The sequence below is a fragment of the Naegleria lovaniensis genome (genome assembly GCF_003324165.1).
Source record: "Naegleria lovaniensis strain ATCC 30569 chromosome Unknown tig009, whole genome shotgun sequence".
NCBI lineage: Eukaryota > Heterolobosea > Eutetramitea > Acrasida > Naegleriidae > Naegleria > Naegleria lovaniensis.
This window is the reverse complement of record NW_025407831.1, coordinates 464,193-492,115: the sequence shown is the minus strand read 5'-3', so window position 1 is coordinate 492,115 and position 27,923 is coordinate 464,193. Positions and strand designations below refer to the sequence as shown.

Genomic DNA, 27,923 nt, shown 5'->3' with positions numbered 1-27,923 from the left:
ACAAACTCGCTCGTTTTGTCTCTATTAATAGTAACCGCTGTAAAGAATTGTAACATAAAATACAAAAGAAAAAACCAAAAATTAAAATCATCATGGCACCAAAAGCACACACCAACATTTCTCAATCTCAAACCAGCAATTGCCCCGAAATAGAACATGCTTGTGATGATTCATCATCCCAAGGAAAGAGAAAGATGGATACTACAAACCACACTTCCGTACAGCATGACGATGATGAAGAAACCCCAATCAACACAATTGAGCCTAACACGAAGAAGCAAAAGCAAACTCTATCCACCAATACAACCAATGTTTCAAGCTCTAGTATTAATGATTCTGATGTATCAATGGGTGCTATAACCTCTTCATTATCCGGAACAACCACTATTGTTGAAGAACCTCACCAAAAATCACAGAAACCAATCACTCTCAATTTTACTGATTACGAGAGTTGGAACGCGCAACAAGTAGTACAACTGCTAACTTCTCCTAAATCTTTGGGTGGTGCTGGTTTGTCGGTTGAAAAGGTGAAGCCTTTGTATGAGGCTGGTTTTGATGGCTCATCTCTCCACAACATTGTTGAGGATATCATGAAGAAGGATGAATATTTTGCCATCAAAGCCATGACTGGAAGCAAAGACTTTACTCATATCTCCGAAAGTACTTGCAAAACTGTTGTATTTTGGGTGCTCGATCAATTAATTGTTCCGAACACCAAATTGTTGTATTATCCAACAACAACAGCATTTGGCCAAATACGTTCTTACACCACCACAAATTGGTTGAAGGAGAAAGAAGCATCAACAAATGACAATGATGTTACGTCAGCATCTTCATTCTCCGAACCAATCACTCTCAATTTGATGGATTACAAGAAATGGAACGCGCAACAGGTAGCATCAGTATTGACATCTGATGAATCTTTGGGTGGTGCTGGTTTGTCGGTTGAAAAGGTGAAGCCTTTGTATGAGGCTGGTTTTGATGGCTCATCTCTCCACAACATTGTTGAGGATATCATGAAGAAGGATGAATATTTTGCCATCAAAGCCATGACTGGAAGCAAAGACTTTACTCATATCTCCGAAAGTACTTGCAAAACTGTTGTATTTTGGGTGCTCGATCAATTAATGACCAGACAATATTCACTATGGCAATTGGAGCCGGTGAGTAAACAAATCAAACAAAAATTGGGCGAACCAATTGCAAAAGGAGGTGCTGATTTGAGTCTTGATCAAGTTTCTTCATTAGATGGCAAAACTCTTTACTCTATTGCAAAAGATGTAGTCTATGGATCCACAGGTGAATCTGTGGCCGTTGGAAATCTTGACTTGAATTTAGGTACAACAGTTGGCAAATGGGTCACACAGTTTCTACAAAACAGCATACAAGTTCCATTGTTAAAGTTTGAGCATACGAAATGTAAGTATTTTGCATTAATGAATCACATAAAGTACATAATGAAATTTGTAGCCTCAAACTACATTCCAGACAAATACACAAATGATACTTCAGATTTTTCTGATGAAGAATTGTTGTTGTTGCAAAAGATCAATGAGCTAACATTGAGAGATTTATCACATGTTCATTATAACTTGGATCGTCTGATTTTCGATATGATGAATAGAGAACAAGCAATACAATCAATTATAGATTTAGGTACAACACAATACAAAGCTAGTCAACTAGAAAAAATTAACAAACAAGACTTGACTTTTTTGATTGTCAAAGGCGGAAGTGGGAGTGGAAAGACTCGTATTGTGTCTGAGGCTGTCAAAATTCTTTCGAAGGCCGAACCACAACATATTTTTAAGAATTCATCAGTCATTTATTTCAACTTTACAAATGGATTTGTTTTGCAAAATGATGTTGCAAGAGATACCGCTATTATATCATTAATATCAGCGAGAATTATTTACTCTGCTTTTGAAGATCAAGGAATTTCAAGACGGTTACCAAAAATAGATAACGATTATTTTCTGTATGAACTTCTACGTATTATTAGCTCAAAATTACACGAGCAATTGAAGGTCGAGCAATCAGTACCTATACCTCTTATTCTGGCATTTGACGAGTATCAACGTGTCACCAGAATCAACAAAGATCTAAATACCCAATTGCAACATAAAATTGGATGGTATATGAGAAACTGTCAGAAACGACAAGGATTAGTATTATTTCCAACGTTCTCAGGAACATTATTGGACTCTGATGCCAAATTTGAACCAACCGACTACAAAATAACAACGCTCCCATTACCAACACTGCGAAAGGAGGATATTGAAAAAATTTTGATAATGCAAAATTTGACAGAATTTTATGTTTCAAAATATCAGATTTTTTGGAGTATCATTGGTGTTGTGCCTAGACATTTAGAATGGGCAGTTAAATATGCCAAAGAGATTACAAACAACACGACCATTCCATTAGAAACAAAAATAAGCTATATTTACTGCAATGTTGTGAAAGAAATGTATTTGATATATCAACCAAACGACGCACCAGATGATATCTATCGATATCTCTCCTTACTTACTCTTTCAGGGTTTTCATATAGCACTCACAAATCTCTCAAATATGAAAAGAATATTGAAGTACTAGCTAGCGAAGGTAGAATTTACAAATCCAATAACCATATTGGATTACCACTTCCTGCTATTGACAAGCTTTCAGAATTCTATACAGAAATCCCAAAAAGGTTATTCAACGATTTTATTTATACTTCAGCAAAACCTGATTGGGAAAAATTCGAAGAGCTATGTTTGAAAACAATTACCTGCAAACTGAACTATATTCTTAAGCTACAACATACTAAACCTAAGTCTACTTTTACTATTGGTGAGCTTTTTCAAGGGGCACATATGCCACACAAGCTTTCTCAACAGACTTTGATGACCAACATTGATTCAAAGGCCTACTTCCATTATGCCGAAGTTTCACAATCAATTTCTACATCACTCGTAAAGAAAAACACGGATGATAATTTAATCACAAAGGCAAAACCTAATCAGCAAGGAATTGATGGATTTTTACCAGCCTTTAGTTTAGAAAACGAAAAGAAAGTGCTATTTGTAGTCCAAAATAAGTTTTTGAAAGATGAATCACAAATAAGGACACTTGAACCCAAACAATTATGCAATCATTATAAGAATGCACTATTGGATATTGAAGGTTATGATGTTTATGTAATAATTTTCTCAAGAAAAAAAGTCTCTGACAACACAGCCAACAATGTCAACAATGGAGTAATTTCAGCCGAATCAAAACAAACACCATGTCCTAAACTAATTTTGGTTTCCGGAGACTGCTTTGATGACTTTTTCCATCCATTCATTGCTAACATTCTCAGAAAATAACCCCAAGCTTTCCACCTTAAGTTTGTAGCTGTTTTCAACAACCCCACATTTCCTAGAAGTTCTCTCGGTCTTGATGATACTCTTCAGAGGCGAACTGAAGTGCCTCATGGAATTGTTGGATGGCAGCCAATACTACTTCGTTGTCATTTTGCAACTCAAAATCTACAAACTCAAGTTGTGAACCCTGTTGCGGAACAAGTTGCAAAACAAACACTTGTTGCATCTCAGGCGAATTGTAGTCCAAAGCCATACGTTTTGACATGATTTAAAACAAACGTTTCATCATTCAAAAACTCGATCGGAAAGAATTTATCATATTTTAATTCTCTTTTCTGTATTTTTTGTTTGTTTGTTTTTCACGATGAGAATTCAATTTCCGATGATGATCATCGTCATCATTTAAATCAATCAATGTATTTTCTGTAGTGTTTAGATCCAAATCAATTGTTATTTCTTTTGACATTTTTTTTTGTAATTTTACAAGAATTTACTTCTTTCAGCTCTGCAACAAGTTCTTCTCATGGTCATTTCTCATTAACATTTCTTGCTGTTGGTAACAAGTACAAATGTTTAAAAACGCTACAATCCGTGACAGTTGTCAGTTTCTTGATGCTTGGGTGCATCATTGACTTGATCCTTCGCAACCCTATTTCAATCAACCATCACACGACTTTTTTCCTGGTGAACGGCCAATCCCTCCTCCCATCCGTTCACTCATCATTGACTCGATCAACTCTACAAATTTTCTCTTCTTTTTTTTGACGCTCGGAGCAATGCATCAAAATCCATGTCAACATTTTTCAAATATTATTTCTAGTCTCTACCCGGAAATGAACGTCAGCACACTTTATATTCATGTTGCTAAAGGAACTTATTCGAGTGACACTATTTTTGTGGAAGGCAATGATGAAATTGTGGATTTTTCCAATAGTAAGGCATCTTATTGGATGGATCTGAGTGAAAATGAAAAGAAATATCCTTCAGAATTTATAGTTCGAAATTTGGAGTTGAATGTTGACATGTTGTTGAATGCACACTTTATTTGTTATGAATGTCTATTAAGAAATGTGGCCATTGACATTAGAGATACAAGAGTCACAGTCGTGGATAGTGTGATTCAAAACAATCAATGGAGTTTTCGTTCTCAAAAGACAATCATTCGTTCAAAAATCATCAATAGTCAATTTAAACATTCTTCGAGTTTAGAGATACAAGATTGGACAGTTTCAGATTCAATATTAGAAAATTTCATGTTTGACTCGAGTTGGATTTCTGATATAGAATATCAACCCATCAGTGCTCACTTTTCCATCACGAATAGCACTATTATTCATTCAAATTTTACCATATCAAATTCACAGGTCACACTTAACAACTCGTAGTTTTTGTCAAGCTTTTCCAAAATTGCCTCTTCAAATTTTGTGGAAACTCATGGATGCACCTTTATTGAAAATTCGTTTGTAATGTCAGGAGGAGTTTTCTCATTGATCATCCAAGTTTGAAAACATTTCGTTATCAAAAAAGGAAAAGATTGTTAGAGTCGTTGGAGGACAAAGTCTACGCATTGAGAAGTGCGCATTTCAAGATCAGAGGCGAGATCAGTTTCAGTGAACAGTATTTCAAAAAGAATCAGCATTGTTGAGCACTCTTCGTCATCCAAATATTGTCAATTTTATGGAATTAGCAATTCGGACTCTACCAAGTGTATGGTTGTGGAATATTTACGTATGGGAAATTTGGATCGTCTTATTGATAATTGTACAATTATGCGGGAATTATTTTTTGAACAAAGTCGTATGTGTCAACATTCGAAAAAGTTTCAACAATTCCATTTGGAAAATTCCTATCACGATTCTTAAGATCGTCGTTTCGAATCATACTTGACACCACCGCCACCTCATTTCATTATTATTTCCACATTCCGAAACTCGAGTTAAACTTCTGTGTTATTTTAATTTTGTATTCACACCTGAGATTTTCTGTGAATTCTTGCTGGCGCTTCAGAAATCTGTTGAAACATTTGTTTGAAAATGCCAAAGAAAAGACTGACTCGGCAGGATTATACCCATCGATGTCGCACTCATCTAGATACAGCTAAAACTATTCTAGCAAGATATGTCCATGCAACAGTAGCACAAGAATTTTATTATGATTTTCTCGATATTATCGAAAAATCAAGGCTAAAATGAATGATGGTGTCTGTACCTATTTTGTTGGTGCTAGAGTTGACAGGGGTTTTGACCAAACAGAACTCAACAGGGGAGTGTTGAAGTGCCCATCCTTGTCATCGTTGGTCCTACATCTTAATCACCAACAATCATTGACTATAGTTGGCTTGTTTTTCTGTTGTCTCATTTATCGTCTTGTTAGATTGGCAGTGGTATAATTGACCTGGTGTCTGTGTTTGGGGCTTTTGACTATGAGCTACTCTGGAAGCAGCTGGTGGCATGAATGACTGAGGGTTTAATACTACTTGTTCCGATTTGTTTGAAGTCAAGCTAAGGGCTTCCATGTGGACTGGCCGTCTAACAAGGGATTAAAATCGTATTGTTGTTTATGATTTGATTTGAGTTTATTTGCTTGAATCGTGATTTATTGTGATGAAGACTTTTTATTCTCAAGTTGCGAAGAATAAGGATCAGTCTGTTCAGAACTTGAGCTCTGTTTCGATGATTCTTCATAAAGGTACGTTGAGGAAGATGTATTTGGTGGTTGAGAAGAAGAACAAACAAAATTTGGGGAGGGATCATATTCGAGTGATGTTGTTGTTGTTGAGGATGGAACGGTCAATGTATTAAGAAAGGAATTTGGATTTAAGGGAAGCGAAGAAGAACTGTACACACTGTGTGAGTTGGGAAGATTCCTTTCGGAAACAACACCAATGGAAGGAGAGGACAAGGTATTCAATAATTCAACCGTAGACACTGATGGTTGATGCAACAATAGAGATAACATTTGTTGCGGTGGAAATGGATCAGGTGCTTGTTGTTGACGAGAAGGCTGCTGCTGTTGCATGAATAAATTCTGCATGAATGGTTGTTGTTGAGATAATAACATGGTTTGGAGTTGAAGTAAGAGCTGTTCAAGAGTGGAAATAGGATGGTCATTTAACGAGCTAGTGTTTGATGGATAGGATGAAAGAGGTGTCGATTGCTGCTGTGGTTGTTGTTGTTGGTTTTGTGTTGAAAACGATGAAAGTGGGGTCGATACACGCTGCAAGAGTGATAAAAGCGACATGGTTTGCGAAATCGTGTCGCCAGCATTCGACATGTATGGAAAGGTGTTGATTTGATTTGCAATGTTCAATTGAGGATTGCCAATGACCGATGGAGATGCCGACACAACATTGTCACTACTATTCTGTGTCGGAGTACTTGTTGTTTCTACTAGTAATGGATATTGGCTGACAACAACAGCAGGCGAATGCTCATCCATGGATTGTCGCATTTGTTCATTCATGGAAGGATTAGCTGTTGAGTTGTTTGAAAACAACCTTGCAGGATGTACTTCTCTATGTTGCGTTGTTTGTTGTTGTTGTTGTTGTTGTTGATGATGACCACGTACATGTGGATGGAATAAGCCAATCGTGGAATGAATTGATGAAACACCTCGCATTCCTGTTGCATCCAGATTCGAACAAAACATGCTCACAGGTTGTGGAGCATTCCCATGTTGATGATACTGAGGAGGAGGATTGTTTTGAAAACAAGATGCATGCAACATGGTTAATACCGACGAAGAAGAAGAAGAAGGAGCAGATCCACCCAAAGATAACACCGACGTCGGAACTGAAGACGAATGCATTGCATGAATGTCACCAGTAGACCTTTGAATATCACACGAATGATTCGCAGCAAGAGTGGGTGTGAAGGAGGAAGACACGGAAGGAGGCGACAAGGAAGCATTCGATCGTGTGGTCGATGAAGAAGGTCTCGGTAATAATTTCATACTGGTGGTAAGCCTTCGATGTTCTTCAACCAGTTGCGCACGTTCTTCTCGAGTGGTTTTTCGTTTCATGGGTTCAATACATTGTAAGCCTAGACGAATACATCGAGCACAGGGTCTTCCTTCATCACATCGAGCATGAGCTTTATGACAATTGGTGCATGCAGCTGTTTGGTGTTAAGAATTGCGGAAAAATTATTATCGAGATGACATTTGAATGAATTAAATACCTTTTTTTGAGTGGGATCTTCTCTTTTTCTTGGTTGTTGAGGAATTTGTTGTGGGCGTTAAACATGATGTGTTGGCATCTGACATTAATTGACTTTCATCATTCGATGATGTAGTGGTATTGGTAGAATTGGTAGTAAATGAATAACTGCTGATATTGGTGGGCGAAAAGTCTTCTTGCAAATTATTTTTTGAACCTTGCTCTGATTCCTGTTTGGGTGAGTTGGAGTTTGACGTGGTCATGAGAGATTGGTTGGATTTTTCTTTTTGACAAAAAACAACAAGAGAGAAGTCTTGGTGTGAACGACAAAGATTGTTTTCTTCAAGATCAAAACGACAGTGTCTGCATTCCCCATATTGTTGGAAATGTGTCGGAAGCTATTATTATCCTTGAAAAAATCAGAGCAATCTCCGAATGGTGCAAAGTCGATATTTGAGGAGTAGGTGTTGATTGCGGCAGGATTACGTTGGAACTTGGCATGATGTTGAACCAATGAGAAGATGGTTTTTTCAAGATTTAGAAAAATCGGTCCACAATTGTGCTTTCAACTAGTTCCCAAAGCTCCTAGTTAGAGGAAAAACGGAATTGTGAGATGAGTGGTCATTCAAATTGTTTTCTGCCATATCCACTTGGAAGCGAACTGTAATGAGAAATTTACAGTTACAAGAAGGTACGAAACGATCCAAATCAATGATATGTTGGTATTTTACAATTGATTGCAAACGTATGTGGTGTGTTTTTGAGTTGGATTGTGTGTTTTACATCTTTATCTTTGCAATCAACAACAATGTTATGGAAGGGTTTTTCGACTTGTTCTTGAAGCGTGAAGTATTTAATTTTTACAAAGGTTGTACGACGAACACCATGATAGTGTTATTGAATGTGCGAGAAGAAACTGAGAGTGACAACTCTTCTTTTTCAGGCTAGACGTGTTCCGTCATTGAACAAGGCTCATATTTCTTGAGCGATCACATGTGATTGTTGTGATCAACATCTTTACCACAACTTGAGAAATTCAACAATTCGATAATCGATGGAAATTGTGAACTAGAGATCAACCAATTATCGTTCCTTCAAGTAGGAGGACCACAAATGCATACTGGTTTTAAATTTTGCCATGTTATACAGAATTCAATGAGCGGTGAAAAGCACTTTCTAGCCGGCACTTCAAAATCAAAGACTAAATTGCATTGAATGGATCTACTGTGGAATTAATGATCTTTCCTCTTCATACTCCCTTAATGTCATCCTCAGTCTTACAGTTCTCATGTCGAGTGACAAACCATTCCTTTGCTGCCCATGCCCAATCAAATTTCAATACGTATTACAAAAAAAATTCAAAACACAACCCGCCAACATCTCGTGTGTGTTTCAAACAAATCCAAATCCCTTGAGTTGCAGCACCTCGTGGAATTTTTGAGTTGTGAGCACAAAAATCGCACGTCAGCCAATTTTTGCCGTTTCGAAAAAATACAAACGCTAGAATTAGTGTGCAGCAGCGCATTGTAAAGTTTCTTCAAAACTTCGTATTGCCGAGTTTTTTGTTATTCGTCTTCTCGGTTTTAAGAGGCAAGATTAAATCAGAGTCATCATCATTTGTAGCATCGGTATTGAGAAATTTACCATTCATTAATCCATTCAATTTGGAGTAATTTATTGAGGACAGATCATTGGAAACTACTGTCCCGAATCAAACAAACTATTTATTGAATTATTTACCTACATATCGGATATCGTATTGGTGTACCATCATCACCATCAATATTACCCACAACATTCCTTTATCATAGAACATCCTTACACAACATCAGATGCCATTGTTTGGAACACCAAAAAAGCCTCTTCAAAAACGAGGTTTTGGGCAAGCCCTTGAAAAAGGGTGGTCAGGGAACAAGCCAATTTACCATATAGCTATCACTAATGAAGTGTTTGATGATTACGAGTAAGTAGTTATGCATACGACACATAGCATTAATGATAATTTGTCATGACATCATCCGACGATGGGTTCTCATCAAATCATCATCATCAAATCAAACAGAGAATATGTTAATAGAGCAATCATGTATAAACTCCAAATTTGGAGTTGTCAATACAGCGGAAAAGACAACATGACATACGAGCAAGCTCTTGAATGTGAAAAAGAACAAAAAATCAAGCATCTTTTCAAGTTCTATCCGAGATACATACTCCGTCATATTTGCTACATGATTCATAACTGTAGAAGAGGAGAGACAGTGAAAGATTTGGTGTACCGGATATCTAAGTTTTTTGAGTACAACTTTGTTGAAGGAGAAGAACTTTTTTGTGAATTAGATACCACGTAAGTTTTGTCACTTTGCCCATCCGTAACGTTCACACTCTCATTGCAATTGTCACCTTATCATTATAATTTTCACAACAAAAGTATATCTGTTGTCTTAAGAAGAATTCTCTTGAAAAAAGCTAAATATTACATCGAAGATCCAAATTTCCCTCCCTTCCCTACTCCTTTGTATATAACGGATGCTGACCAAAATCAAATTGAAGTTTTCCATCAAACAAAAGCACAAGAACATTATTATGACTATGATCCACAAAATATCGGTTTTGGAACTCAAGGAAAACTTTATGAAGTAGAAGTTTTATCCAACAACTCTCCATTTGAAAATCGAGTAATTGTTGTTTATTATTCAGTGCTCCTGAGAAAACAAGTCTCTTTAATCGAAACGCAGGATAAGCTTACACAATGGATTATGGAGAATACGTATTATGATGAATCATCAGATTGCATTCGATTGAAGCAGGAGTTTGTGGATCATTTCAAATTAGAGCCACATCAATCTAAAGCAGATAAAATTCCAACATTTCAAAAGAATTTGGAAGAAGAGATGGAAGACATTTACAAATTCAAAAAAGGGTTAGTTCGATCTGTGAACGATTTGAAATATCATCATGTTGACAAACTTGGGAAAATCATGACTGATATTAAGGAAATTGAACAATCTCTTAGAGCATCCTCCTCATCTAATTTTGAACCTAGTCACAATAACGTCTCCCAAAAGAATCATGTACATATAGGAATGAACGGAACCGAAACAAAGATTATTCAGCCCGCGGTTAATCCATTATTATTACCAAAAGAAGGTATGTAAATTTATGCCCACGATTAATATTAACATTCTCTAACACTACCTCTAACATTATCACCAGACGGTACAATACTGGACGAATATATCACATCTAGGAGCAAATCAAAATCGGACAGTCACTTTCCGAAACCTCATTATGAGTATATTATAACACATGTGGAAGCCATTCCCGAAGCTTTAAATGTTTTTAACTTTTTGAACGTATTCAGAGATTCATTGAAAATTTTACCGTTCACCTTTGACGAATTCCAACATTCTCTCGAATGCAAATCCGAAAACAATCCTCTTCTTCGATCAATACTAAGCGCAATGCTACTATTCTTATTTTTCGACAAGGGCACAAACAAACAGGACGTTAATCGTTCAATTTACAAGATGAAAAAGTTATACAACCAAGTGAGAACAAAGGAACAACGAATCATTAATCTTCCATCAAGAAAACAAGTTATTAATCGAGAAGCCACCGTTTATATTTCTCAAGCCATGCCTGTTATTTTACTAAGAGAGTATTGGAGAGTATTCATGTCCCATGAAATGATTGACATTCCTGATGAGGAGGAAACCACTACCACAACCACCTCAGAAAGCAATGGCACTACAGAAGCACCCGCTGAAGGAGCTACTGCTGATCAATCCACTTCACATACTCCAGAAGACTCTAAACAAGAAACCATCAAACAAAATGACAACACTGACGTCTCAACAATTAATCCCGCCATGCAAGTAGAAGAATCAAAGCAAGAACCACACCCAGCCGAACAACAGAAAGACTCTGCTGCTGAAGTTGAATCAACAACAGCTTCCTCAGCCACCACCTCCAATACCACTAACCCTCCAGAGAACACAATGTCCAATCACAATCATGAAAATAACCACACTACTACAAATGTCAAAGAGGAGAAAACAGAAAGCGGCGTCAAACAAGAAACGACGGATTCACAAAAGACTGTTACAAAACCTCCAAACTTGATAGCCTCAGTCATGAAATTTATCAAAGATGACAATTATCACAATGAGAATGAGATTAACTTTTTCACAGATTTGGAATCCAATGCTAAAATTTATATTTTGAGTAAGCTTACTGAACAGTGCATCCTAAGCGCAACTGTTAGAGAATACATTGATGAAAATATAGAGCAAATGCGGAGACTCAAACGACAACGAAACATTGAAAACAATGATGACATTGAGAGACAAAAAGAAGAAGCATCCAAACAAGAGGCTGATGAATCATCTAATAACAATCGACGATTTACAAGTGAAGAGGTCAGAACACGAAAGGTGGAACGAGAGAAAAACTATCAAGTACTGGTAAATCAGCATATCATACGAGCAAAACAACTAGGTTTTGATAGATTCTTCAACAGATATTGGTTTTTCCCTTCTTTCACAGGATTACTTTTTGTAGAGCCATGCTCTCCTTTCAGAGTGTTCGCTAACAACTATGCTGAAGATCCTGTGGACACACGCCCATGGGGATTTTATTCGTCCAAGAAGGAAATTGAAAAACTTATTTCTGTACTTGATCCAGCTGGCTTCCGTGAAAAGAAACTCTTGAACAGTCTCCTTAAAAACAAGGAAGAAATATACAAACAAGTAGAATTGAGACATGCCATTGTTTCCAAGCTCTCAGCCTCAACCGAAGCCTCTGAGAATGCCATGAAGGATGAAGAAGCAACTGCGTTGGTACCTCCATCCACGGATGCAACAACCAACACTTCTACCATTTCTGTGACTGATCATGACACAGAGTTTGTTGAAAACAAGATGGCTGTTGATGCTGACTCTACAGATTCGCCATCCTCAAAAAAGCGAAAACATATGGATGACAGTCAATCAGACATGAGCGAAGTATCTTCAAGCTCAGCTCAACCAAATACTAAGAAAACCAAAACAGAACAAACCCTCTCAGAACAAGCAAAGAATATCAAAGTATTCATTCCTTCCTCTCAATCTTTTGCTCCTGATGCGTTCCTTTTCTACAAGAATACTTTGGAAGAGGTCATTCCTCAAGACTCTGAATGTTTCATTGTAGAGACAGAAGAAGAGGATGAAGACGAATAAAGTCCAATGACTAAATTTAAAACCTTTAAATAATGTATTCTAATTTTTAAACACAATGGCGTTGACTCTTGTTATCTGATTTGCTTCCAATCTCAACACACTGTGTCAAAGAAAAGCATCAACAACTCATACTTTATCTTGTCCATAAACGTTTAACAAATGTCACATAATTTCCTTCCCAATGCTTATTTTCCAAAACATTCTTTAGACAAATTCTCATGTTTCACCAGATTTGCCACAAGCTTAATAAAAGTTTCGATATCACGTTTTGATGTGGATATTAATTTTGAAATTCTAAGTTTTTTTCTGCTTTTTAAAACAACCTGACCCACAAAAAAATGAAAATTTTGGATCATCAAACATCGCTATCCGTGATGATGGGACGATCAACGAATGTCTGCTTGATGATATTATTTATTATATATGTAATAATTTGCTTCACTTCATCGGGATGCCAGGCACAACAATCACTGGAGGATAAATATCAAGTTGAATTTTCTGTGGATGGAGGCAAAACATGGAAACAGCGTGGAATGGTTGTACAAGATCCTAGTAGCAGATTAAATCGTTTGCAATTCCGTTCATCTCTCACCACCGATGCCAAATGGCCAAAGGATTTAATTCAAATTATTTCCGATAGAATTTTGAGTAAGAAAGCTGAGAATTTAATTTATCAATTACGCTTTCGTTCACCTACCAATGGAGAAATTCTAGCAATGAATTCTATTTCTATGGTTGGTTTTATTTTAAAATGATATCCAATGATTTATTATTCCAATTTAATATTATGAAAATATTCACGTTTTTGTGGATGAAAATTTTATTGAACATGTTCGCACGGATTATCACTTTTGAATCGCTATCAATTTAACACCACCACACAGTGTTCATTGATAAGCTCAAAATTTAAAGAAGTTTGGCATTTACAATATAATGTTAAAGAACATCTTATTTCTGTTTCTCTCCATGCTGAAAATGTTCCTGCCATTCCATATCATTCAAGAACTTGTTCTGAAGAGGTAATTTCTTCACTGCAAAAGTTGAAGAACGGCCTTCTCCAAAATGGTGTCAGAGAGAGTGTTAGAATTGTGACTCACAATGCTCCAAAAACATCAGAAAAAGTAAGCTTTGCTGGAATTAAAACACCTGAAGACAAGAAAAAGGAATTGGAACAAGCTAATGAACCAGGTTTCTTCCGAAAATACGTAAGTACTGATTGGTCTTCCAGTGACAAACAATCTTGAAAACCATTCTTTGAAACACAATGCGTTAATGTTAAACTAATCAAAATTTACTTTTAAATGGTTCCATCTTAACAATAGTGGTATCTTTTGGTTCCAGCAGGTCTCATCCTTCTTAGCTCCATGTTTACGGGTGGTGGTTCTGAATAAATTGGAATTACAAAAGCATGAATTATTTGCTGTTCAAATAAGCGTTGATGACATAATTATTCCAAAACAAATTTTGTAATTTGATGATTATTGATGATGATGCCGTTCATATTCTCATTTGGTTTTGCTGCTGTCATCCACATTGCTTTTCATCATGGAATTCTTTTTTTCCATCTCTAACATCTTTTCAATAAGTCCCTCCTCCTCAATCTCCTTCTCCAACTCCAACCTCACTCTAGCTGAGAACTTTTTGGCCCATTTCTCTTCCATTTCATATTGATGTTTCATTCCGATAAGACCTCCAACCACTACAGCAGCAGTCAGGACAAATACTTTCCAAAACGTTCCAGCTCTAGCCATTTTTTTTTGTTTTTATATATTAAATATTAAACATTTCACAATTCCATGAGGAGAGGATGATTTATCTATTGAATTGGTTCGCATAAGACAATTAATTTTGTTATTGAATTGGCCAGCTCGGAAAAACTTCACAAAATTCAATTTGTAACGTTCACAAAAAAAATGGAAGACGAGAATGTGTAGGTATTATTTTTCTGGATATCATACCTGTGTGATCATCCTTGATAACGGAATTATTAATACAAATTATAACTGGGAACTGATATATTCAACCATGTCCATAATAATGTTGCAAATTCGGATGATGGGATCGTTTGATGAAATTAATATGATTGTTATTAATTATGGAAACTCCGATTCATGATTATTACTATTGACAAACATTGGAACTATTTATTCTCAAATTATTATGAAATCAGTCTTGAACAATTTGAAGACATCGGAGAAGAAGATTATCAACCACAAGAAGAAGAATCAGAAATTCTTCCCGAAGATGATGCAGTTTTAGAAGAAACTGAAGATGCAAATGCTCCATACATTCCAGTTGATAAACATAAAGTTCCAAAGGAAGACAGAAAAACCACTAGAAAGATGACTAAATTTGAAAAGGCTAGAGTTTTAGGTACACGAGCTCTTCAAATTTCCATGAACGCTCCTGTCACTGTCGAATTGCAAGGAGAGACAGACCCACTCCAAATTGCCAGAAAAGAACTTCAACAAAAGAAGATTCCAATGATTATTAGAAGATATTTACCTGACAAATCCTATGAGGACTGGCACGTCAATGAACTTGAAATTGACTTTGATTAAACACAATAACAATTATTTTTCATTTTGTAATTTTATACCTTAATTTCAAGTAGTTTGCTTTTATTCGTCATCACTACTGCTGTCGCTGCTGCTGTCACTGCTACTATCACTTTCGTCGTTATTCTTTTTACAAGATAATTTCTGCTGTGAAGTCTTATTTAACGTCTTGTTGTCATACTCCTCGTTCTTCTCTTCTGTCACCACAGTTTCTGAATGTTCATCATAATCAGTATCTGCAAGTTCAGGTTGCTCTTCCAAGTTATACCTTGAGCCACTGTCTTTGTCAGTTGCCTTCAATACAAGCATGATGGTTTTTGCTCTTTTATATCTCTTATTATCACTCAAAATGTCCTTCATTGCTTTGGTACATTTTGTTCTAATTTTTGGATCTGTCAAAATTGATTTTCTCTCCTTAGAAGATAATTCATGAAGAGCACTCTTTTGAGCATTTCGTCTCTGTGTTTTCACATACTCTGCACAGGTTTCATACAGTTTCACACGATCAAATCCAACCATAGGAGCAATATATTCAAGAAAATATTTGAACCTTTTGCTATCAATAATTTGAGCGTTGAGACATTGATTTATCAATGCTCGTTGTTTAGTACCGTCAAATGTCCAATTTTCTTTGTCATTCTTCCAATTATCTATAAACTCAACCACTGGATGAAGAATAATTTCATCATCATTATTTTCATTCTGATGGTGAGAATTGGAAGAAGGCTGAGGTTGTTCCGATTCCAATTTTCTCTTCATTCCACCGCTTCCTCGTTGAATCTTTGCTGAATATTCATTATTCTCACGATTTGAGAATTGTTGTTGAGGATGAGATGAAGAGCCTCTTCCTCCTCGAGTTGAATAATGATTCGTTCGTTGTTGTCGTCCGCTCGGAATGTTTCTATTCATTTTTTTCTTTGTGCAAATTTAATGATGAACGAGTTCTTAATATTGGAACAGTTTCGTGTGGGGTGAATTTCATCATGTCTTAGAAGTAAATAATCAGGATATGAGGAATGACAAAAAGGTTGGAATGAAATTCTCAGAAAAAGAAACAATTCAATCCCAAAATGCAATATCCAAAAATAACAACGTCTGTGGAATCAAACGATCACTCACAGAGCTCCCTTCAATTAAAACCCAAACCTCATGTTATCTTTCCCTTATTCTTCATCAGCACCGGGTCAATAACAACGTTGTAATTGTTGATAATTTTGAAATTGAAAAAAAAATATGCCAATAGTAAACATTCCAAAGAGCAAGCAAGACCAACACTACAGATACAAGAGACAAACTCTCGAGTTGAAGATTGAAGGTAAAGGAAACGGTATCAAAACCGTGATTCCTAACATGAAGGAAGTATCAGATTCGTTGAACGTACCAATAGAATGTAAGTCGTTTGATGATACGGAATGTTGTTTGTTAATATGTAATTTTAACCTTTCATCTTTTGTATTGTTATATTGTTGTTATGGATGAACAAATCATCACTGGATATTACCAATTTTCTCATCATCGCATCATCATCATCATGATTGAATCAACACTCGGCAACAATTTTTATTACCAATTTTCTCATCATCACACCATCATTTGGATTATATCATTTTCCGTTTAATCACTTTGTTGAACCATATCATCATCATTCTATTGTAATGATTAATTTTATTACTTCAAATAGGGCCAATCAAATACTTCGGACTTGAATTGGGAGCACTCGGTAGTACTAAGAATGATAAAGCCGTCATCAATGGTAAATACGATTTTACACAAGTAGAAGAGGTTCTTGAGAACTTTATCGCTAAATTCTTGTTGTGCTCCAAGTGCCATCTTCCTGAATTGGATTTTACAATCAAGAGTAACAAGGACGCCGTTCAAACAACATGCAGAGCCTGTGGTAATCATGGCCAAATTGATTCTACTGAAAAGCTTTATACTACAATTATTAAACATCCACCCAAGGCATCAAGAGGAGGATTCAAGGGTGAAAAGGAGGCTCCTGAAGCATCTCAAAAGCCATCCAAAACAACAAAATCACAAAGCGGAGCAACAACTGAAAAGGCTGCAATCGATGATGGTACATGGTCTCTAGATATTTCACAAGAAGCTATCAAGAAGAGACGTGAAATGGAAGGTCTCTCAGAAAGATTTAGAGAATTGACAAAAGGAGTTGAGGATGAAGATGAAGAGGAAGAAGAACAAGAAGTATCACCTGTATCAATTTTGAAACAATTCTTGGAGGTTAAACCTAATGCAACTCCTGTTCAAATCTATCAAGCTACAAGAAAATTGAAGAATGATTATAATTTGACTGATAAGGATTGTGTTTGTTTGCTCTATGAAGCTCTATTTACACCTGAGAATATCTTGACTGATATTCCAAAGAGAGCTCCTCTATTCAAGCCATTCATTTCTTCAAGTGGCCAAAAACTTATTTTGGGATACACTGAAGAATTAGTAGGTGTAAAAGATATTAATCTTGTCGCCCAAACATCTGTGATATTACTTGAATTCTTTAGAGCAGATTTATTGACAAAGGAAGTTTTGGAAGAATGGTTGTCAAAGAAAAAGTCCAGATTCATTAAGGATTCTGCTGTAGTGGCCAAGATCAAGGAAGCAGCCAAGCCATTCGGCGAATATTTAATGGCAAACAGCCAATAGAGATCTCTATGAATGGTTAATTTGAAGATTTATAGCGATCTTGGATATCAAATGAAAAGACACCACATTCTTCTCTCTCAACTAATCATCAAATACCATGAACACGAATACTAATGCACTGCAAGATCCCAAAATCCACGTATCAGTGACTACTCCATAAAAAAGTAATTTATCAAGTCGTGTCACAAGTCATTCTTCATTAAAAAAAATGGTTATTTTGTACACTTGTGTGGTGATGGATAGGAAGATCATTGCAGAGTATCCGACCGGTAAGAAGGTACGAATTGATTTCTTCATCATTACTAGAATTCTTCTTCTGTAATACAATTGCTGTTCAAATTATTACAAACACCTCCCGATCCATGGATTTCAACAATTTAATTCCAACCAACAACATATCGCTCTGTCGTGTGTCATGACACAATAGGATATGATGCAACTCATCAACAATTTGCTGGAATACATTCCTAACCGTGAGCACAAGAAATCACTTAATTATGAGAGGTAAGATTTGAAACATAATCAGCACAGAATGATGAATTTATTCGAATTTGTTATGTAAATATTTGATTTGAATATTATTGTTGTTGGAATTGAACGGATACGAATGGTACAATACTACACGTCACAATATATGTAACGACCATCAATGAATGGCCAACCAACATGGCATACCGAATAATGTTGTTATTCCACAAATAGTAAATCTCTTCGTGTGCACTATGAATGTTCGGATGAGGATGAAAAAGAGCCAACACATCGTTATTTTACAGTGATCTCAGTCACAGATGAAATGACACCCTATCGTGTTGTTTTTGGATTGAAGGTGAGTGATGATTTTTAACAAAAACCAAATGACTCGTTACACATCTTGAAATTTAGAGTGGATTTTTCAAGGACATCCAAAAAGAAGTTCGTCAAAAGTATACCAAAGGAAATCGAAATCAAAAGAATTCCATGTTAAGATCTTTTATTCAACAGAAAATGACAGAATGGAACGACCCGAACGTATGTATTTATTGTTATTGTGCATCACACAAAATTGTCATTGGGCATCACCATTTAAATCATTCAGAAAGACAAATTGACTCATTTAGGATATGAAATCTCCAAGAACAAAACTAAAATGATTGACAATCTTGACAAAATTCTTCAAAATCATGAAAGAATGGACTCATTAATCGATAGAACTTCTCTATTGGTGGACAATTCTGATCATTTCCAAAAGCAAGCTAAAAGGTTGAAAAATGTCATGATTTGGAATAATATCAAAATTTTCCTCATATTAATTGGAGTTCTTGCCGTCATTGCATTCATTGGTATTTGGTTAGGTTGTGGATTCCCTGATTTTAAGCGTTGTTCTGTTGATAGTAGTACCAACCAACCAGCCAACAACGATGTCATCTAATTGCCACATTATCATAGTTTTAACATGTATACTAATTCGTGTGTTTCTTGCATTTAGAAGAGTAAAAAGAAGATATACCATGATCATTCTTCACACCTTGTTAAATCAGAGTAAAATTTGAAAATTCTCAATTACTGGAAGTTTAAATCTATTTTCTCTTCTTGGGTGGTGCATTAATTCGGTGTTTGATTCTTAACTTGGGAATATCTTCTGTTTTGTTGGTTTCAGATGAAGCAGTGGTGCTCAGTTCTTGTTGTCTTCTTCTCCAATACTCTGCTGTAAGAGGTAAGCTTTGTGAGAGTGTTTCGTCCTCTTCAGAAGGAGGATTGAACACGTTTGCCTCCTCGATGGTTTGAAACTGTGTGAAATTTGGATAATCATGTTTAAGAGCTTGCTTAATTTGATTCCAATTAAATGTATCTCGATGCTGGTTGTATTATTTCAAATGATTTCAATTTTCATAATAAAATTGATCATGAAATTCAAAATTATCGTCATTCTTCAAAACTCACTGAAAGAGAATAATCTTCATATTTTCTTGAAATGTCCTTGTTTTGGTTGGTCTTGTTCCAATCTCCATGAGCCATTCTGTTATTATGGCTCAACAAATTACGAATATCATGAAACTCCGATGATAAATACAAATTATATTCTCGTTGAACCTTCTCATAAATTTGTGTACACATCTCCGAAATGTGAGCTTCTCGTTTGCTTGAATAATTAATTCTCGGAACAATATACTCGAGTGATGACAAAGATGAAGTTAATTCGTCATGGTCGGGGTTGGGTGTTTGCATTTTTAAAAAATTATGAATACGTTGTTTCATTCAATTTTCAATTCTTAGCCTTGTGTTCTTCACTTTCTTTTCAAAATGATGTCCTCTCAAGACCTCAAAACCTCTTAAATTCCAAGAGAATAATTTGATCCAAAAAGTGTGTAGATGGAACAAAAAACTCAAGTCCAGTTCTTGGATTTCACCCACCACTAACTCATGCTCAGTTCTGCCATCCGCCCATCCTACAGTGTTGCGACTATGATTTGCTCAGTTATCCTGCCTCAACCGATTCATCGCTAATTAGGACCCAACTGACTCTCGCATTCCTGTAGAACCAGATTGGCCACACCGTTGTTGGAACGGACAGAACATCGTCACCTTATTGCTAGTGATGGAATGAGTCCAAAGAACCATTCCCTTGCTCATCGCTGTGGCAGAGTACCATGACAGTTAGACCCCTAGCCTAACCCAGCTTGAGAATAATGAAAGCACAGGGGAATACCAGAGTGTTGTGTTTGGGAAATGGAAACAAAATGTGGTTCTGAAAAAATTGGGTATTTGGAATATATTTTGAATCGGAATGACGTGTCAGAGGATTATGATTCTGGATTCATTTCTGGGCATTCTTCTTTTCTAATTGCTCCAAGTAGACTTGGTTGTTGTCTTCATACTTGGCCAGGCTGTCCACAAACACACAGTTCATTTGTTCTCTCCATGGAAGAGCTCGCAACAAACACTTGACAATTAGTTTGTCGGTAAGGCATGATGTTGATGCAACATTCTGTGTTTCAACACAGCCCAATCCGAGCTTGTGTCGAATTCGATCCACGACTCTTGGGTCATAGCTTGTAAATTCTTCCTCACGTTTCGCAACCATCAATGTAATATCAGATTGATCATCGTGGTTGGTCCCAGAACCAATCACTTCACTTAATGTCCACTGGGTGCTGCAGTCTCTCTCGTCGTATGCTTCATGCCTAAAAGTCAACTCTCCAATAGTGATTGTTGCTCCAAAATTCTTTCGATAATCCATTTCCCATACACGCATCTTTTGAAATTCAACCTTCTCGAAAATTTGTTGGGATACGAGTTGTGCCACTTGGGAGCCTCGTTTTTTCTTAATTTTACCAATGTACTTCTTCCAACTGTCCATTTTCTCATGTTTTGTTTGAATGGAGTCGAGTTGTTCTTGCTGTTGTGTTACTTTGGAAGCAATCGTTGATAACATCTTCAAGATACGCTTGTTTTTAGTGGAAGGTGGCGGAGTTGGCTTTTCCAAAGAGAACCTGGGCTGTGGATCATATTTCATCTTGTTTAATTCGGAAAGGATGCGAGGTCCGATAAATAATTCATGGGTTGCATACAATTCATAATACCATTGCTTGAACATCATTGAGAAGTGAAAACCATCTCTCGGGTTTTTAATAAAATCCATAATGCAACTCAAGAGCTCAAAAGGTAACTCTAAAATGGTCGTGTGATTTATACCTTCTTTCCGATCGTCATCATTGAGTGATTTCTTGATCTTTTTCAACGTTCGGGTGTACTGAGGCTGAACTGTGGATTTGTTGAGTTTCATTTTTTCAAAAAGAAGCTGGAAATGCGTTGATGTCCTCGCTCATGTCAAATCCCGCGGCGAAGCGTTTGTGGTCCTAAATGATCGATCTTTCAAAACAATCAAAATACAAGTAATTGAAATTTCCTCACTTTCAAAAAATGTTCAAATACTTCTCTTCGAGATTGATTCAACTTGGGATTCAACATGGATCTCCCTCCCAATTCATGAATGGTGTGAAGCAACAATTGAGTCATTGTGTTGAGATCTCACAAATGAATCAATCCCTTTCAAATATCATGAGCAACATTCAGGAAGGAAAAAAGGAAATTCTCTCTTCCTCAGTCACCAGTCAATTCTTGGAACAAGAAAAGATGAAAAGAAACAATCCATATCCCAATACTTGGATTCCATTGAGTGCAAGTTTCATTTCTTCTTATAAAGTGTTGGTCCATGAATTGCGTATCCTGGATCATGACCAAGCCATGTCGCTTCTGAGTGAAGCCATTTGTACGCTCGCTCCAGAAGAATATAATGAAACACATGTGATACCTTATTTGGTGAAAAAGAAAGCAACCATACATGATGCACAACATTTGGAGCGAGTGAAAGAATTCATGGAAGAAAATTATAACAAGTTTCCAGGGTTTGACATGTCCACTCAAATTGAACATGAAGAAGCTCAAAAAGGAATTCCTTCTCAGCAGCAACATCAACAATTATCGTCATCATCCTCTACAACAATCTCATTGGTCAAAATGAAAGTGCATTATTGTGTCATACATGCCTTCTTTAAGGCTCACGGCATGGGACATATCTTGCCTGCCATGTGTTCTTTCGATTGCACATGGTCGAGTGCTTTCCATTCGCCTCGAGTGGGACTCAAATTCAGACGAAGTAGAGTTCTGAGTTTGGGAGATGAGTTTTGTGAATTTGCAGTTTCGAAAGATTTTGAAAAGGATATGGAGGATGCGGTCATGAACACCCTTCCACCAAAAAAAACCAAATTCACTATGACTGTAAACAATCATGAAGAGATTCAATAAACATTTGGTTCAGTAAAAGGTTCATCTAGCATGATAATGTCCACCCATTAACTTTTTACTTGGATATTACTGGAAGGTTCTCCTTATTAAACTTGCTTATTGAAATACAACATCTATACCTTTTGTTTTTGATTCATTCAAAATGAGAGGAGTGACTCTACACTGTGCATCTTGATCATTCTCTGTGGGTTTGAAATTTTTCCACACTTGTTCCACATTCGTCTTGACAATTTTCAATGCTTCTCCATTGGGAGCAAATAGAACTGAAAACACAGCATCGTAGCCACCAGCACCAGGAACTCCTGCAATCAGACATCCATTGGCATTCATGGTCTCGTTGAGAAGTTTCGTTTGTGGATTGGGTTCAATTGGAACATTTTCTGCTTGTTCTCCCATGTACTTGAGTTTGGAACGAATGTCATTAAACGAGGTTCGAATGGTGAGCATGGATTCAATAATGGAATGATGAATTGAATGGGTGGATGCATTCGAAAATACGTGTTTCCATTCAGAAGCTGGTTGTTGATAGAGTTTTTCGAGTGTTTGTTCATATTCGAGTGAATGTTCTTTTGCTAGCTTTGAGAGAATTTTGAAATGTTCTTCCACTTGACTATTTAAATCTCGAATGGAATTCCATAATTCATTAGATTCGGTTGGCTTTTCAGATTTCCATTTCAACACACATCTCACCATACTAGGGGTATTAGAACCTTGTTCAACATCTGCAACAAAGAGATGGAAATTTGGTGGTAATTCAAAAGTAGAGTGCTCATTGTCCCATTTCACACTATTTTGCACACGTGGATCTACCACTTGAATAATATTTTCAGCAACAGTTTTCGAGCAAATCATTACAGATTGATCTACTTGTTTCATGATTGGCTCCAAAATACTTGTGTCAAATCTCTTATATCTCTGTGAGCCAAATGTGGCAGCTGACACATCAAAACCACTTCCAATTTTACCTTGTGCCAAGCAATGACAAAACTGAGCCACTCTATGAATTAATTCTCTAACATTTTCATTGGAAGAATCTAAATTTGTAAAGTGAAGAATTAGAGCAGATGTTAATGAGGTCACCATAGCAGCGCTGCTTCCTAGTCCTGTCTTGTGAATTGGTTTTGATGCATCGGGACAGACGTAACATTTTTCAAGAGCTTCTAAATTTTCCAAATTCACTTCTCGTCCCAAATCAATTAACTTACATGGTCATAGTCACCATTAATGAATATAATAAAGTACAGAATTACAAAAAGAATGTAAAGAAAATTTAAATAGCCCTACATTTTGACGTTGTGAATAAAAATCATTGTCAGCTTGAAGCTTGATTGAAATTCTTCTATTTTCAGTTTTAGCTCCTGCTGCTTGTTCTGCCACACACAATGCATACAAAATTGAATTTTCAATATAAGGATTTCGTTTTTCACTGTTTGATTTTAATTCAAACGAGCCGTCCACAGAATTTTTCACAAATTCATATCGAGTGGTGAAATGAAATTGTGGAGAGTTGAGTTCAATGACAAGTGGAGTTCTTAACGGATAATTCAATGTTGCTGTGGTTGCGGAATAAACCTCGGACTCTGTGATGGTCGTGTAAAAGCGAGATGAAGTCGACAAGACTAATCCCGAATAATTGGGATCTAAAACTAGATAGCCTCCTGTAATTAAAACTTTTCCTGGAGCAGAGACGATGGTTCTGGAGTTTCATGAGTTAATAAGAATGGATTTATAGATGAATGAAATAACATTTCGGAATGACATTTCATCATAATCCATAAAAATTCTAGAATGGAGAATGATTGAAAATCAACATACTTTCTTTCGGAAGGAATTTGATTCTCATGTTTCTGTTGTTTCACACAAAAATGTCCGAGAAGAGTCGAAGCAAGCATAAAGCCTGTGGTAAGGAAAGGTTGAGACATTTTTTAACAATTGACAATAAAATTCATATTTAACAATTCACTTTCATGAAAGTTCGCCATCACAAGACAATCTTCAAAGGCTACTCATAGTTGTCTTACTTCATTTCATAAATGTTTTTAGCAATTCCAAGAGCAAGCTTATTTACAATAAATTCGAGAGCATTGGGGTTGTGTCTGAATAGACCAAATGCATGATGCAAGGCGTAAAAGAGGAATAGTAACATGTCGATATCTTCCATGTATCGAGTAAGCTCATCAAAATATCTTTCAGCAACCGTTCTAATTTCACTGTCACTATGAGGTTCTGTAAAATACAAGAGAAATAGAAAAACTTTTCCTGCTGTAAATCCAAGTGAATGTACAATTTCAGTTCCATTTACAGTTTGATGTACAAGAGCTCTCTCCAAAGACACGCTAGAGGATGCAGTTGCCAATTCTGAAAACGATTGATCCTCTCGCATTCTTTTTTTCTGTGCACTGCTGTCAATTGCGTACTGTGAAAAAGGATGTCGGTATGAGTGATAGCCATTAGAAAATGGTTTGACCTTAAATAAATCTAAAAACGTTTCCAGCTTGTAGAAGAGTTTGTGATTCTTCATCCTTTCATCATTCACAACTGTGTGCCAAATTAAAAATGTACTCTTTTCACTGATGACTTCAGAAAACACTTGATCAAGCAATTGAAACATCAATCCCCATGATACCATATCAAAGTGGCTCTTTCCAATATCTAACGGTAATTCATACAGAACAGTACTTTTAGGTGGTTTTTCTTTCAGCTTTTTGTACAATTGTTTCATTGCTGGAAATTCTCTAACCAGTTCCTTGGCAACAAATTTATGAATACCATCTTTTCCTTCCGTAAATAATTTCTGAGCAATAATCACAGGATTTGCACAAGATCGCATGATTCCGCTATTGATGATGGGAAGAATCACATTGTACAAATCGGGTTGACGACGTAAATCATCAATATTAATATTTTGTAACCACTCATCGGAAATTGATAAAACCGCACTGTTTCGATATGGATTACATTTATGACTCTCGGATTCTATGGGATTATTATTTCTTCTTTCAATCTCCTCTTCAAATGTTCTTTCAATGTACAAGGTATAAATAATTTCTAATCGCATCCATCCTACATCATCGTATTCATCCACAACATCCGAATCCAGCAAACGATGAAGTGAAGATGAAAAGACAGCGGGTGTTGGAATTGTGTGCGACATGTGTTTCTATTTTTTTTGTAAAGTTGAATGAAAAAACACAATGCCTAGTTTTCTCTTAATTGGGTTCTCACCGCTCGCACGATCAATCACCTTAAAACATAAATCGTAACTCAAAAACAGATGTTGTTAAGATCTTGTAATTAACAAATGATAATTCTCAGACATGTCTCTTTGTGTTCCTCCTAACCACTTGAGTCCATTCAGAGATTGCATCAGAACAATTATGGAACACTTGAAAAAGACACAAAATGCCAAAAAAAAAGAACAAACTCCCCACGACCACCGTTACACAAGAAGTCACTCTCGAAAACTTGTGTCTTGCCCACTACACCATTGGCTCACAGGCACGACCACCTTATGAAATTTCCAGCTATGGCGATTGGGATTTAACCATTTACAGAGCCAAATTAAATGATCCGAAATTGCAAATTCACACCCTTCAAGATTTTGTGATGAAATTTTGTCAAGATCAACTGAGTGATGATTTTTCCCCAATTGAATCCAATGAAAATGGAGAGAATTTGTCGTTGATGGATCGTTTGAATATTTACTTTGTGGAGAATGATAAAGCTGTGGAGCCTCCTTTCAAGACCTTTGGAGGATTGCCTGAACAGTTCACAGAATGTGTGACCATTCGAAGTGATGGAAATTCTAAATGTATCGTCGGAAAGGCACTTGGACATGTGTATTACTTTAGTTATGGAACTTCATAGAGTGTCAGATCCACAAAAAAAAATTATCATTTTGCATAATTGACAATAAATTGTTCGTAATTACACTTTTTAATTCATCATCACCTCTTGATGCGTTTTTGACATTGCATCTTGTAATTCACACAACACATAAATAATATTGAGGTGAACAATTTAAGGATCAGTGGTCAATCCATAGATCCATAAATCATGATAATGGCTACAACAATGCCACAAATTAATCATGATGAGAAGGTGAATTTGGTACCTTTCTAAGTTTTCTTTGTTTGAATTTTGCATTCTTTGCGAGTGTTAATGGTACCGAGTAAATGACAGCATTGACAATACTGTGAGGAACCCATCCATTAGGATCAGCCTGAGTGGAATACGTAACATGTAAATCACCATTTTCTAACTCTTCCATTCTCATGCAAACGAAAACGTTTGTGGCTCTTACTGCACCTTTTTGAGGTGTCACATGTGAAGGCAATTCGACGACGTCGTGACAACTTGTGGATGCAAAGAACGTGACATTATCTTTTTTGAATGTTTTGGTAATGTAAACAAAGTCTCTGTCGGAAACAAATGCTGAATCGATTGTTTTCAGTTATCGATGATGTCAGTGGTCATTAATTTTCGAAATTTGTATTTGTTCACACGAATATTCATACATGGAACCAACACACTTACGTCCTGTACTGATCACATAATACATGAGCTTCCAAATTCCATCTTCATCCTCCCATTTCTCAACCACTTCAATTCTCTTTGAATTACTATCCAATTGATGCTTCACTGACAAATCCAATGAAACAAACGCTTCCAAAAACTCATCTGGTTTAATTTGTTCACAAATGGTATCTCCTCGAATAATAGTCGTCGTATCTGTCTTTTTATAATAAATATCAATTTCTTCCTTGGTTCCGTGATGTGTAAAAGTACCATCGTTCAAAGCTTCTGAACTTGTCATGTGGGATGCAATTTTAAATGCTTGATTCCATTTTGTTTTAATTTGAGATTTTTGAGAATCAGAGAGGTGGGAATGTGTGGATGGTTGTGACATGGTGTTGTTGGAATTTGTTTAGGATTATTTGATGATCGGAATCGAAGACAGAGATCACAAGAATGATGATTTTTTTTTTGAAATTGAGGATCGGTTCATGATCCGTGCACGATTGGTTGGGTGTTGGAGAGCTAACATTCAAGGATGGTACATGAAGACACTAATGCGACGAAACATGAGATGGGTTGTATGTCAATAATTTACAATTTCCATGAATTCAGCCAAATGCCTTTTTGGAAAATCCTCTTCGGATTGGAATTTTCAAGTCTTTAAAATTTTTATTAAAAA

General features: G+C 36.3%; 17 protein-coding genes across 17 annotated transcripts; 9 read left to right on the top strand and 8 right to left on the bottom strand.

Annotated features, from left to right (window-relative positions):
* Positions 1-92: 92 nt before the first annotated feature.
* On the top strand, positions 93-3,353 carry C9374_000249 (uncharacterized protein; the record flags this gene model as incomplete). Its single annotated transcript, XM_044691913.1, has 2 exons — positions 93-1,419; positions 1,471-3,353. 2 exons carry the CDS (start codon positions 93-95, stop codon positions 3,351-3,353), a joined length of 3,210 nt encoding a protein of 1,069 aa, XP_044552802.1.
* Positions 3,354-4,183: 830 nt separating this feature from the next.
* On the top strand, positions 4,184-4,735 carry C9374_000248 (uncharacterized protein; the record flags this gene model as incomplete). Its single annotated transcript, XM_044691902.1, has 1 exon — positions 4,184-4,735. One exon carries the CDS (start codon positions 4,184-4,186, stop codon positions 4,733-4,735), a length of 552 nt encoding a protein of 183 aa, XP_044552801.1.
* A 1,210-nt stretch (positions 4,736-5,945) lies between these two features.
* On the bottom strand, positions 5,946-7,769 carry C9374_000247 (uncharacterized protein; the record flags this gene model as incomplete). Its single annotated transcript, XM_044691891.1, has 2 exons — positions 5,946-7,465; positions 7,529-7,769. 2 exons carry the CDS (start codon positions 7,767-7,769, stop codon positions 5,946-5,948), a joined length of 1,761 nt encoding a protein of 586 aa, XP_044552800.1.
* Positions 7,770-9,338: 1,569 nt separating this feature from the next.
* Positions 9,339-12,722, top strand: C9374_000246 (uncharacterized protein; the record flags this gene model as incomplete). The annotated part of the gene is made up of 4 exons (XM_044691880.1): positions 9,339-9,469; positions 9,569-9,850; positions 9,935-10,653; positions 10,720-12,722. 4 exons carry the CDS (start codon positions 9,339-9,341, stop codon positions 12,720-12,722), a joined length of 3,135 nt encoding a protein of 1,044 aa, XP_044552799.1.
* Positions 12,723-13,060: 338 nt separating this feature from the next.
* C9374_000245 (uncharacterized protein) lies at positions 13,061-14,113 on the top strand (the record flags this gene model as incomplete). Its single annotated transcript, XM_044691869.1, has 3 exons — positions 13,061-13,456; positions 13,607-13,927; positions 14,045-14,113. The coding sequence occupies 3 exons, from the start codon at positions 13,061-13,063 to the stop codon at positions 14,111-14,113; spliced, it is 786 nt and encodes a 261-aa protein (XP_044552798.1).
* Positions 14,114-14,227: 114 nt separating this feature from the next.
* Positions 14,228-14,473, bottom strand: C9374_000244 (uncharacterized protein; the record flags this gene model as incomplete). Its single annotated transcript, XM_044691858.1, has 1 exon — positions 14,228-14,473. One exon carries the CDS (start codon positions 14,471-14,473, stop codon positions 14,228-14,230), a length of 246 nt encoding a protein of 81 aa, XP_044552797.1.
* Positions 14,474-14,635: 162 nt separating this feature from the next.
* C9374_000243 (uncharacterized protein) lies at positions 14,636-15,283 on the top strand (the record flags this gene model as incomplete). The annotated part of the gene is made up of 2 exons (XM_044691847.1): positions 14,636-14,652; positions 14,893-15,283. The coding sequence occupies 2 exons, from the start codon at positions 14,636-14,638 to the stop codon at positions 15,281-15,283; spliced, it is 408 nt and encodes a 135-aa protein (XP_044552796.1).
* A 60-nt stretch (positions 15,284-15,343) lies between these two features.
* C9374_000242 (uncharacterized protein) lies at positions 15,344-16,189 on the bottom strand (the record flags this gene model as incomplete). The annotated part of the gene is made up of 1 exon (XM_044691836.1): positions 15,344-16,189. One exon carries the CDS (start codon positions 16,187-16,189, stop codon positions 15,344-15,346), a length of 846 nt encoding a protein of 281 aa, XP_044552795.1.
* Positions 16,190-16,513: 324 nt separating this feature from the next.
* C9374_000241 (uncharacterized protein) lies at positions 16,514-17,941 on the top strand (the record flags this gene model as incomplete). Its single annotated transcript, XM_044691825.1, has 2 exons — positions 16,514-16,670; positions 16,962-17,941. The coding sequence occupies 2 exons, from the start codon at positions 16,514-16,516 to the stop codon at positions 17,939-17,941; spliced, it is 1,137 nt and encodes a 378-aa protein (XP_044552794.1).
* Positions 17,942-18,149: 208 nt separating this feature from the next.
* C9374_000240 (uncharacterized protein) lies at positions 18,150-19,349 on the top strand (the record flags this gene model as incomplete). Its single annotated transcript, XM_044691814.1, has 5 exons — positions 18,150-18,218; positions 18,369-18,445; positions 18,644-18,767; positions 18,824-18,949; positions 19,017-19,349. 5 exons carry the CDS (start codon positions 18,150-18,152, stop codon positions 19,347-19,349), a joined length of 729 nt encoding a protein of 242 aa, XP_044552793.1.
* A 148-nt stretch (positions 19,350-19,497) lies between these two features.
* On the bottom strand, positions 19,498-20,146 carry C9374_000239 (uncharacterized protein; the record flags this gene model as incomplete). The annotated part of the gene is made up of 2 exons (XM_044691802.1): positions 19,498-19,776; positions 19,862-20,146. The coding sequence occupies 2 exons, from the start codon at positions 20,144-20,146 to the stop codon at positions 19,498-19,500; spliced, it is 564 nt and encodes a 187-aa protein (XP_044552792.1).
* Positions 20,147-20,735: 589 nt separating this feature from the next.
* On the bottom strand, positions 20,736-21,704 carry C9374_000238 (uncharacterized protein; the record flags this gene model as incomplete). Its single annotated transcript, XM_044691791.1, has 1 exon — positions 20,736-21,704. One exon carries the CDS (start codon positions 21,702-21,704, stop codon positions 20,736-20,738), a length of 969 nt encoding a protein of 322 aa, XP_044552791.1.
* A 137-nt stretch (positions 21,705-21,841) lies between these two features.
* C9374_000237 (uncharacterized protein) lies at positions 21,842-22,726 on the top strand (the record flags this gene model as incomplete). The annotated part of the gene is made up of 1 exon (XM_044691780.1): positions 21,842-22,726. One exon carries the CDS (start codon positions 21,842-21,844, stop codon positions 22,724-22,726), a length of 885 nt encoding a protein of 294 aa, XP_044552790.1.
* Positions 22,727-22,822: 96 nt separating this feature from the next.
* On the bottom strand, positions 22,823-24,648 carry C9374_000236 (uncharacterized protein; the record flags this gene model as incomplete). The annotated part of the gene is made up of 3 exons (XM_044691769.1): positions 22,823-23,926; positions 24,011-24,422; positions 24,542-24,648. 3 exons carry the CDS (start codon positions 24,646-24,648, stop codon positions 22,823-22,825), a joined length of 1,623 nt encoding a protein of 540 aa, XP_044552789.1.
* Positions 24,649-24,743: 95 nt separating this feature from the next.
* On the bottom strand, positions 24,744-25,880 carry C9374_000235 (uncharacterized protein; the record flags this gene model as incomplete). The annotated part of the gene is made up of 1 exon (XM_044691758.1): positions 24,744-25,880. One exon carries the CDS (start codon positions 25,878-25,880, stop codon positions 24,744-24,746), a length of 1,137 nt encoding a protein of 378 aa, XP_044552788.1.
* A 248-nt stretch (positions 25,881-26,128) lies between these two features.
* Positions 26,129-26,593, top strand: C9374_000234 (uncharacterized protein; the record flags this gene model as incomplete). Its single annotated transcript, XM_044691747.1, has 1 exon — positions 26,129-26,593. One exon carries the CDS (start codon positions 26,129-26,131, stop codon positions 26,591-26,593), a length of 465 nt encoding a protein of 154 aa, XP_044552787.1.
* A 217-nt stretch (positions 26,594-26,810) lies between these two features.
* C9374_000233 (uncharacterized protein) lies at positions 26,811-27,635 on the bottom strand (the record flags this gene model as incomplete). The annotated part of the gene is made up of 2 exons (XM_044691736.1): positions 26,811-27,160; positions 27,263-27,635. 2 exons carry the CDS (start codon positions 27,633-27,635, stop codon positions 26,811-26,813), a joined length of 723 nt encoding a protein of 240 aa, XP_044552786.1.
* Between the last annotated feature and the right edge of the window lie 288 nt (positions 27,636-27,923).